Source organism: Natrix helvetica, assembly GCF_964273705.1.
Source record: "Natrix helvetica genome assembly, chromosome: 5".
Taxonomy (NCBI): Eukaryota; Metazoa; Chordata; class Lepidosauria; order Squamata; family Natricidae; genus Natrix; species Natrix helvetica.
In genome coordinates, this window is record NC_138551.1 from 89,976,137 (window position 1) to 89,988,163 (window position 12,027).

The following is a 12,027-nucleotide window of genomic DNA, read 5'->3' on the forward strand; positions in this document are numbered from 1 at the left end:
TAGAGGACTGGGGGAGGGGGGAGAGGGGATGATTCTGTGTAAGCAGTGGACAAGCGTGCACGCAGCTCCATTTGTGTGAGTGGTTCTCCTACAGGGCTACCATCTTGATTTTTGGTTCTGCGCATGCACAGAATAATTGTAATTGCACAAATGTATTTTTTTTCTTTATAAAAACGTTTTGCCCATGCACAGACCTATTTTTGTGCAAATGTGCACATGCTTGGAGCCCGTGCTTGGCATGCAAAATTTTTGCACACACCAAACAGGCAGTAATATCGGGAGCAACTCACCCCTGGCCACAGCCCAGGGGTTGAGAACTCCTGACCTAAAGGATTGTCTAATCCCACTGGGGCTGGTCCACCCACCTCACGCTAGCAGAGGAGGAATGCTACGAGATCCATTGGCCAGGATATTCTTGATGGGGTCCAGGAGAAAAGCTTTTCCTGCCATTGCACCAAGGGTGGGTTCTAGCCGGCGTCACTGCTGGTTTGCTCGTACACGCGCTTCACGCGCATGTATGTACACTGAATATGTGCTGCACACGGATGCACAGTTCAATGGAAATTGTTCTGTGCACACAAAGAACTCCCAAAAAGTATGGTGGTGGCAACAGCAATGACCGGGGAACTGGTTCGGGGGTGGTGGTGGCCAGCCTGAGTCACTGCCGGTTCTGCGACCTAGGCTGGCATACCACTACCGTTTTGGCCAAACTGGTTCAAACTGGGAGGAACCCACCTCTGCATTGCACCTGCCCTTTGAAACATCCCCCCCTCCAAGTGATTTCTACTCCAACCCTCCTGACCTTCTGCAAGAGTTTAAAGACCTGTTTCCACCACTTGGCTTGAAGTCCAATGGAAAACTTTTACATTGGGCATGGTTGATAGATTAACAACAGATCCCACCCTTCCTCATTCTACTCCCGCCACATCTTTTAGAGGGTTTTATTATCTGCACCTTTTATAATATTGCATTTATATCATTAGGCTTTGTACAGTTTTATTTTTTAATAGTACAACCCAACCAGAGTTGCCTTGTGGTAAAAAAAAAAAAAGGCGGCTAATAAATTTTACAAATAGATAAATTTCACAAAAAACATATAAAGAGCCACTTTTAGTTCCTGGTTAAAAACTTTCTTCCATCTCCTTTAGATCAGGGATGGGTTGCTGCCAGCATTACTGCTGGTTCGGTACACAAAAATTTGCATCATTTAGATGCAATTGCATGCACCTTTGGATCTAAAAAGATCTGTGAATGCGCACAACCTTAGAAAAGGAAACAAAAATTAAATTTCTGCAATGGAGATTGTTCCGCGCATGCACAGAATCAAAAATCAAGATGGCGCCGGCAGCGATAGAACCGGTTCGTGGGCGTGGCAGGCTGAGTTACTACCTACTCGGCTGAATAGGGCCAAAGCGGTAGGAACCCACATCTGCTTTAGATGTGTGTGGGAGACAGTTGTCCTTTTGCTCTTGCTGCACATTACAACTGTGAGTCAGATGTCCTTACTGTTTGGACTGCAGAATAACAAATTGTAACAGTAAATCCTACCCTGTCCCTTGCTCACTGCTGTTTCACAGAAATAACCTCCTTTGGATCATAAAACAAAAAGCACATCTCCAGTTCAGTTCTAGAAAAATATTTCTACTTTGCTTGTGTTCATCGTTCAAGGCAATTTATGGAGACATGGTAAAATATACCATACTAAAAGCAACATTATATAAAATAAGCAAGCACAGCTCTTTCAATTGTAGTCAGAAGCTTAATGGTAACCAATATAACCTGTGTTACAGAAGTGACTGAGCGCCAAAGAATTGAGGCCTTTGAACTATGGTGAATGGAGAAGTCTCCTGTGAGTCCCTTGGACTGCAAGACGATCTAATCGGTCAGTCCTAGAGGAGATCAACCCTGACTGCTCTTTAGAAGGCCAGATCCTGAAGAGGAAACTCAAATACTTTGGCCACCTAATGAGAAGGAAGGACTCACTGGAGAAGAGCCTCATGCTGGGAATGATTGAGGGCAAAAGAAGAAGGGGACGGCAGAGAATGAGGTGGCTATGGAATCACCGAAGCAGTTGGCGTGAGCTTCAATGGACCCCGGAGGATGGTAGTGGACAAGAAGGCCTGGAGGAAGATTGTCCATGGGGTCGCAATGGGTTGGACATGACTTTGTGACTAATCACAATAGAAATGGCACTGCAGTTTGAAGCAAGTTGCAGCTTCTGGATGGTACTCAAGGGCTGTCCTGTGTCCAATGCATTGCAATAGTCCAGTGGTCTCCAAATTGGATGACAATTTTAAGACTTGTGGAGTTCAACTCCCAGAATTCTCCAGCCAGCTATGTTTAAAACCAAAAATTTTAAAGTTGCCAAATTTGAAGACCCCTGCAATAGTTCAATCATGAGTTGGCTTTGATGTGAGTAATTGTCCGAGGAGCTTCCATAGATTGTCCCTATGTGGCCTCTGGCAACAGGGACAATCTGCTCTTTGAGCAGAAGTGGAGTCCAAAAGGACCCCCAAGTTGTGCACCAGTCTTGAATGGGTAAGTACTACCCCACTCAATAACAATGATAAAAATGTACCTGACCCAGGGAGGCTAAACAGTCATAGTCACTCAGTCTTGTCAGGATTGAGCTGAAGTCTGTTCTTATCAGGTGTAAGAAACTAGGAGCCGTGATAGAGTTCAAAAAGGCTATATATAAACAAGAATTTGATCTACTAACAGTCAAGGCAAATTGGTGCTAGATAAGAATCCATGGAATTCATGGGTGGAACGCAGTGATTCTAAACTGATGACACATTTGACCCTCTGCCTGGTCTTCTACAGTTCTATCCCATCCAGACCCAAATAGCCTGCATCATCTGGGTTGATACATTAACAACTTCACTTGTGTAGCCCAGGGTTAAAAAATACACCTCGGTATCATTAGCATATGTGTAATATCTCTGATCACAGCTGTCCTCTAAAGGATTAAACTGGGTCCCAAATTATTCACGCACGATAAATCTGTTTGAGACAACACTCTAAGTAGCATAGACTAAAAACACGATTTCTTGAGCACTTCTGTCCTCATCTGGATTAAGTTGCAATTTAGTAATTCCTTCTCTGAATTTTGACTCCATACATTGCCTCAGAACATACCCAGCTACGTAGCAAAAAGGAAGCACAACAGTGAATATCAGTTGCTGATTGATGAGTTCAAAACCCCTGGTTACTAATGTCTTTACTTTCTTATTTCTGTTTTCATTCGATCCAGTGGTGGGATTCACTTAGGTTTACCACCAGTTCACAACTGTGAGCGTGCACATGTGCACGCTCGTATCACGTGTTGCTCACACACATGGCGTGCACACATGTGCACAGCATCGAAAATGAGGCTACATAGGACGATTTGGAGCCAGGGCGGTTTCACCTGCAGTTTGCTGCTACTGGTTCAGGCAAACCGGTACGAACCGGCTGAATATCCCATCTCTGATTATATCCCATCTTGCCAACTACGATGGGCTTGGAGACAACATCTTTCAATCCTTATTCAATAAAGGGGATTGGGGTTTCTAAAGATTTGGCCCCCAAATTCAAGATGACAACTGTGAGGATGCAATCAAAGCTCCAGCTGTTTTTACGTGCGACATGAATAAAAATGAAGGGAGCTTCGATCAGATCACCATGAAAGCTAACTTGATTTATTAGGTTTTTTAAAAAATCATAACCTGTAGTCATCTCTGAAATGATAACAGAGAATTGTAAATTAACATTCCCGTTATTAGTCAATTCTGGTGATTGTAAGGATTACACAGGATCATTATTTTAAGCATGGCATTAGTGCCCTTTTTAAAATATGTACCTGAATTCTAAGTTATTTGTTTACAAAATATTTCTCACCCTCTCTCCTTTCGGTCCTGCTGGTCCTGGGACACCTGCTGGTCCTGGAGTACCCTGAATTTTTTGGGTAAAAATAAATACATGAAGCCCATTATTCAAACATATTTCAAGCAGGACAAGATGATGATTCCTCAACAGAAGAAGAACTAAGAGAAGGACGGAAGCTATTCATGTAAAACACGACAACTTTTGAAGTTGAAGAAAATAACAGTTTTACATCTATCTCTATCTCTATCTATCATCTATCTATCTATCTATCTATCTATCTATCTATCTATCTATCTATCTATCTATATCTATATCTATATATATATCTATATATCTATATATCTATATATCTGTATCTGTATCTGTATCTGTATCTGTATCTGTATCTGTATCTATATCTATCTATCTATCTATCTATCTATCTATCTATCTATCTATCTATCTATCTATCTATCTATCTATCTATCTATCTATCTATCTATCATCTATAGCTATGTGTGTGTGTGTATGTTCCAGCATAACTCTGGAATGCCTTGAGCAATTTCAACCAAACTTGGTACACAGATGACTTACTGTCTGGAGACAAATGCTGTGGGGGTTGTGGGTTCTGTTAAGATACAGCCGGTTGTGCCTTTAAATGGCTTCTACTGTACTGCTGTAAAATGGATTCTACTGTACAGTGCAGTGGAGTTGCCATGGTAATGGCCTCACAGTACTCTACAAGAAGGCACCCCTAGTAAGGCGGAAAATCCAACATTAGAAATTACGTTTAGTCTGGACATTACCCCCTATAAATAAATACCTGGGCAACGCTGGGTATTATTTAGTTACCGTATTTTTTGGAGCATAAGACACATCTTTTCCTCTGTAAGAGAGGGTGAAAATTTGGGTGCGACTTATACACTGAATGTAGCCCCACCCACCAGCCCCCACCCTTTGGCGGGGAGGCCTCTGCCTCCCAGCAATCTACCTCTTTGCAGCAAATGGGGAAAATGGGGCTTGTGGAGGCTGTAATAGGCTATAGCAATCCCTGCAGCCTGAAACAGCTGATGATTTGGAGGCTCTTAAACTGAAAGTAAAATTTGCTGTTTGCTGCATGAGACAAATTGCTGGGAGGCAGAAGCAGATTTTTTGTCCTTGTGCTAATCAGGCTGTTTGCTGCAAGAAGGTAAGTCTAACTATAACTATAAATGCCTATAGAATTTTCAAATTATTAGACTTATTTTTTAAAGACTGCTTTATTATTGTTCTAGACAGCTTAACAAAAGGAAGAAGCTTTTTAAGATAAATGCTTGATCTGAAGAGGCCCAGTGCTATTGTATCTCCTTTTAAATAGCAGAGAATAATTATATTCCAGAAAGCACATCAATTTTAACATCATCTGTACAAGTATAGTCTGAAATACAATACAATACAATAGCAGAGTTGGAAGGGACCTTGGAGGTCTTCTAGTCCAACCCCCTGCCTAGTCAGGAAACCCTGTACCATTTCAGATAAATGTCTATCTAACATCTTCTTAAAGACTTCCAGCTGTTCCATTGATTAATTGTTCTAACTGTCAGGAAATTTCTCCTCAGTTCTTAGAACTCAGTTCTAAATTGCTTCTCTCCTTGATTAGTTTCCATCCGTTTCCACCCAAATGTAACACTACAAACAGTGTATAATTGTCCATACTGTTTGCTGTTTGTTGCAAGGAGGCAAATTGCTGGGAGGCAGAAGCAGATTCCCCCCCCCCTTGTTTTTCTCCCCAAAAGCTAGGTACATCTTATACTTCGGAGCGTCTTATACTCTGAAAAATACGGTATATATAAATGTAGGATTCTTGTCTGAGTGATTAGGAGTAAAGGTAGCAAATGACAGTCCTTTAGTTAATGAGATGAAACATTTAATCCCTTCAGCTTCGATTGCCAACAAAGCTGAAATCTGTCACCGATGATAGTTTAAAATAAATTTTATGAAAAATTGAGTTGGGTGGTAGACAGGGAAATTTTTAACCATTTTTTTTTTCTAAGAAATTCATCTTGCAGATCGATAGATCACCATAGTGAAAACATAATGCAATTATATTAACAGAGCCAGCACCATACGGAAGACTCATTCAGGCTCAAGTCTTATATTCACCAGGTGCTAATTATGTACTATTTCACTAGAGCAGGAAAGAGGGAACACCCAATGGGAACTCTCTGTTGCTAGCTCACGGGTTGTTGTTTTTATTTTTTTTATAGTCAAGCATTCTTAAATTTAAATTGGATTTTGGTAGCTTGATCCATCTTTTGGATCAGTTTGCAAAATCAGAATAATTACATTTCCCCTGGTTGTACCACTCTCAAGTTGCAGCTGGGAAGAATGACTGTTTAAACCCTTGCCTGGTAAACGAAAGCTTCTTATTAACTACTCTTTGGCTTCTCTGAATTCACTGAGAATATTAAAAAGGTTCCTCTGTTGAAATAAATAATTCTTCACTTTAGTAGAATTTTTCTTTTTACTCTCCCCCCCCTCTCCCCGCAACACTATTCATAGATGTATAGCACAGCTCCTGGCAAGAAAGAGATGCCTTGAAAGAGTGTTGAGATGCACTGTGTCTAAAAGAAATGTACCTTTAGACTTGCAAGATTGATGTCAGCCTTACTAGATAACCCAGACAGGAAACATGACAAAAGAGCTACTTCTACTTTGTTGTAAAAGTACAATAGTAGAACGTTGCAAGTCTAAAACGACATTACTCTCCCCACCACCCATCTTCTTTACAGCTGTAGAAACTAGGGAGAATCTCTGCTGAGCCTCTTGTTCGGGTCTAGGACAAAATGGCATAGCCAACTTGGTGTGGTCAACTCACTGCGACCAATTAGCTCTGGGCCAACTCACCATGGCCAACTCGTCCCGGGGCAACTCACTGTGGGACAAAGTTATGCTACTACCCTGTTTCTCCAAAAATAAGACTTCCCTGGATAATAAGCCCAATTGGGCTTTTGAGTGAAATAGGCTAAAACAAGCCCCCCCCCCAAAATAAGCCCTCCCCCAAAATATTGCAACACAGCAGCAGCCATGAGGTGACCACACTTGCCGCCTCCTGTACCTCAAAAATAATAGGACCTCCCCGAAAACAAGGTCAAGCGCTTATATCAGGGGTCAGAAGAAAATAAAACCCTGTCTTATTTTCGGGGAAACACGGTATCAAAGAAATGGTGGAATAGAATCATTCTAGAAATAATAATGCAAAAGAAAGGACAAATGAAAAGTAAATGACACCAATCCAAATAATGTTTTAATTATTTTAAATACTTCAACTGAATTGTTGAATTGTCCTTCAGTGAGTTTTCCCGTGGTAAGGTGGCTGTGGGGAGTTGTCCCATTCTACTCTTGTTCCTCCAATTATCCAGCTGCAGGCTACCTCTTGACTCAGTTTTCCAAGGACTTTCCCATACACAGTTACAAATATTATGCACTGTAGCCAGTGGTGGGATCTTCCCAGTTTAACAACCGGTTCGGTGATCGCACAATTTTCTGTGTGTGTAATTTGAAGAAATCTTCACTTCTGGGTTTCTTCGGAGGAGTAACACAGCTGATTCACACAGCAATCTGCTCTGCTGTGCAAATCAGCTAAGAAGATAAAGGCAGGAAAATAGCATGGGCGGGCAGGTGGGCCCATCTGGTTGTTAGGGCGAACCAGTTCGCTCCCAGCTGGTAGTGGGAGCTACCAGTTCAATCCCACCCCTGACTGTAGCATATTATACACAGTTGTTTTGCACTGGAGGCTTTCAAGTTAGGAAGGGTGAAGAGAAACCACTTTTTAAAAAAAAGTGACTCAGGCTATACTTTCTTTAACTTGACTTAACGGAACCAGAAATGTCAAGAACAAGAGACATGAAAATTTGGTGTAGGTACTGGGTAAGCCATCAATTGAGATATCTTTATATACATATTATTATTATATAATAATAAATGTAACTTAACAATATATTCTGCCCCATAGCTCCCTTCCAAGGAGCAAACAACAACAGATGCATTCAATTATAAAAGAGTATTTTGTAATTTCAAAAAATAAGATTATAGGGACTGGGTGAAGTGGTATGAAATCTGATAGAAATAATTGTCCATTTCTAAGAACCCGAAAATTCATTGAGGGGAGAAAATGGATTAATCATTTGGATTGAAATACTGATGAATAAAAAAGAGTTTTTAATTCAAGACAAGTATTTTGAGACAGCTAACCCCATTAACATAGTCAATAATTCATATATATTGTAGCTACAAACAATAGCTAATTCCTTATGCATATCCTGCATTTTACCACCTTTTGCATAAACAAGGTAACACCATACTGCTTTCATAATAATTTAATGGGCGAAGAAAGAAAGATGGAGTAAAGAAACCTGTATTTTTTTTTCTCCAGCAGTGTTTTCTTCAGCTGACATAATTTTTCATATCTACCATTTGTCCTTGAGCAAGTGGGGCATGTTGAATAACCATTTGAGGATAACTGGTGATGTGAATTTGGTTAAACCCAAACTAGCAGCCCGAAGTCCTGAAACAGCAACTATTGTTAAGCCACCAGCCCATAATTTACGTGAGATCCACTGACTAAAATTCAAAATCATTGCCCAATTTAGAAAAAGATGAAACTGAAGTCACTTGCCAAGGTAGGACATTTGAATTTGACATCTGGCAAAGTAAGATGATTATGGTTTCACTTCCAAGAGCCCATTTGATCTATAAAGAGCATCAAGGCTCCAAGGAGCTCATCAAGAAGCATCTTGAAATGAAAGAGCAACGGAATTGCTTTCATTCGTACAACTCATATCCAGCGCATTCTCTTGGCCCAGACAAATGGGTGGAAATGCGTTAAGCAAGATTTTAATGGGTAGGGGAAAAAAAGAAGACAATAGACAGGTGACAATAGGACAACAGAGGTACATCACATGTACAATGACTACATGCAAAGGTTTCACTTGGATTTTGCACAATTTTTCCCAAAGGTGCTTTTTCAAAAATTTTCTTGGATGAGAAGAAAAATGTCTTCAAGGAAAAACAAAGGAAGTCCAGCTGCCTTTTGAAAAAGCACCTTTGGGACAACCATGACCTGGATGACTGAGAATCCCCATAAATATGTTGCATAATATAATTACACGGAAAAATAAAGAGGCCAATTATCCCAAATCCTGGGAACGTTGTGGACTTGTTTGGATGTGAAACTGCACTGTACTTTTGTTGAGCATCAAAATGTGGTTAACTTCCCTTGCTCTAGTCTACTTTTGTTCTGTCGTTGGAAAGACAGTGATACAAATATGATTATGGCAGGACAGAGGAGACAAATCACAGCATCAGGGAACAGGAATGTAGGGAATTGGAGAAATGACACTCACCGGTGGGCCAGGCCTGCCGTCTAAACCTGAAGCGCCCTGGACAGACAGGGAGGGGTTAACAAAACAAAAGGCAAGAAGGAAGGGGTGAGGAGGGGAAACAAGAGGTGAGTGAAGCCGTGACCAGAGACAAACATGTGCTAACCATAAAACAAAACTTAGCTCTCAAGGACAGGTGATGGCACTTACAACAAAACCAACAACAACAAAAAAAACAGACACTGAATGTAACGTAAGCTGATGGCTGGAGCAGGATTGTGAGAATGGAGATGTCGATAAATACTTCAGCAGGCAAAGAAACAAAACATTCCCTAAGCTTTGCTTTCTCATCCTAAAGCAAAACTAGACACATCCCTGTGGTTGACAAAAGTGTTCCGGAGTGAATTCCCTTGGACATTTTTTTTTCAGAAAATGAAAGTATTTCCTTTGGATGGATGAGGATGGGCTCAGAATCTTCTCCAACAGAATGAGGAATCCCACAGTGATTGCAATGGACTTAATAAAACATTACACTCAGGACATTAGAGCTGCGGTGGTTAATTTAACCGATAGGAGAGGGTTAAACTTAAAATACTCTGCAGTCCCTACTCAGAGTATAAAATTGTAATCGTGCCTCTCTCAGGAAGAGAACTGCGTAGAAATGTTGGCTTTATCAGCCCCAGAAGAAGGTTTACAATAAAATCAGGGTTATGAGTAGTTGTTATTTTTACTCTGCATTGGAAGTAAAAAGGTATAGGTTCCCCTCGCACATATGTGCTAATCCTTCCCGACTCTAGAGGGCAGTGCTCATCTCCATTTCAAAGCTGAAGAGGCAGCGCTGTCCGAAGACATCTCCGTGGTCATGTGGCCAGCATGACTAAATGCCAAAGGTATATGGAGCGCTGTTACCTTCCCACCAAAGGTGGTCCTTATTTTTCTACTTGCATTTTTAATGTTCTTTTGAACTGCTAGGTTGGCAGAAGCTGGGACAAGTAGCGGAAGCTCACTCCGTTACCCGGCGCTAGGGATTCAAGCTGCTGAACTGCCGACCTTTCTGATCGACAAGTTCAGCGCCTAAGACGCTGAGCCACCGCATCATACATTGACATAGATACATTGGAAGTATGAGTGTGTAATTCCATATTTTAAAATAAAATTTTAAAGCCTCCCCTCTTGCATTATTCACCAATACAGTTCCAACCTCATGATCTTGGGTTTCCTATGCAATCTGATGATTGTATGAGTGCTTACAGGGCTTCCTTCTGTCGGAAGAAGGGAGACATAAAAGTATGCCTATTAAGGCTTAATGTCTTCAATACTTGGACATGGAAATATTTGGTAAACATGGAGTCTTGTTTGTCATTACTTTCTCCATCACTTCCCAAGTTTCTGATCATATTTATTAGCAACCCACGTTGATATCAAACTGTAATAGAAAACTAGCACAGGTAATCATCAACTTACAACAACCGTTTTTCACACTTACGACTGTTGTAGCATCCCCAGGGTCACGTGATCAAAATTCAGATGCTTCGCAACTGTTCCACATTTATGACCTTTGCAGTGACCTTCTGACAAGCAAAGTCAGTGGGGAAGCGAGATTCACTTAACCGCCGTGTTACTAATTTAACAACTGCAGTGATTCACTTAACAACAGTGGCCAGAAAGGTCGTACAATAGGGCAAAGCTCTTAGCAACTGTCTCACTTAGCAATGGAAATGCTGGGCTCAATTGTGGTCATAAGGTGAGGACTAGCTATGTACGTTCTGTTATGGTGGAGAGACTAATGAATTCTGGATATGAAAAATACGACTCATTGTCTTCTCCATGCACCAGCTGAAATGGTGATCTTTGAGCAATTAAGCGCTACCTACAGTGCTCTGGAAAGCTGCCCCCAAATGATGAAAATGCTATAGGAGCCTAGTTTGATTATTGAGTAAAAGAGTTACCCTCATAATTAGAAAATAAAAACAAAAAGCCAAGACTGAAAATATGAGATTAGAGGTTAAAACTTTAGGAGGCAACTTTTTGGTGTTGCCTTTTTATTTTGATTGGAAACTTTATAACTTCAGATATATCTAAATACCAAATAATATCTCATAATGAGCTACTTTCATTCAGATACATTAAATGGAGTCCCAGTTAAAATTGTGATGGGCAACGCAGTCCAGTGTGTTTCATATTACTGGGCAGTGAAACTCTTCTTTTTAAAAGCATTTTTGAAAACAACAAAAAACATGAAACATGAAAGAATAAAAGAGTTAATAAAACACAATAATAGAACACAACTAACTAATAGATGATCTAAAGTGCCATGGAGGTTATAGTATTATTTTAATATCCATAAGGTTAAGGTTAAGGTAAAGGTTCCCCTTGCACATATGTGCTATTCATTCCCGACTCTAATGGACAGTGCTCATCTCTGTTTCAAAGCTGAAGAGCCAGCGCTGTCCGAAGATGTCTCCATGGTCATGTGGCTGGCATGATTAAATGTCAAAGGTGCAGGGAACGCTGTTACCTTCCCACCAAAGGTGGTTCCTATTTTTCTACTTGCATTTTTAACATGCTTTCGAACTGCTAGGTTGGCAGAAGCTGGGACAAGTAACGAGAGCTCACTCTGTTACGCGGCACTAGGGATTTGAACCACCAAACTGCCGACCATTTCTGATCGACAAGCTTAGCATCTTAGCCACTGAACCACTGCGTCATGGTTACGTATACATTTTATGGCATACATGATTTTTAAAAGGAAAGACTAAAAGTTGTTATTAAGCTTCAAAGTAAAAAAAAACTGAATAATGTCATTTAAACACTAGAATTA

General features: G+C 40.7%; 1 protein-coding gene across 1 annotated transcript in view; it reads right to left on the reverse strand.

Moving 5' to 3' along the window:
* COL13A1 (collagen type XIII alpha 1 chain) overlaps window positions 1–12,027 on the reverse strand; it is a 259,152-nt gene that overhangs the window by 16,189 nt on the left and 230,936 nt on the right. The window contains exons 33-34 of the mRNA XM_081955236.1: window positions 9,231–9,266; window positions 3,880–3,933 (exon numbers count right to left, since the gene is read on the reverse strand). Coding sequence (XP_081811362.1) covers window positions 3,880–3,933; window positions 9,231–9,266 — 90 coding nt within the window. The remainder of the gene's footprint in view (window positions 1–3,879; window positions 3,934–9,230; window positions 9,267–12,027) is intronic.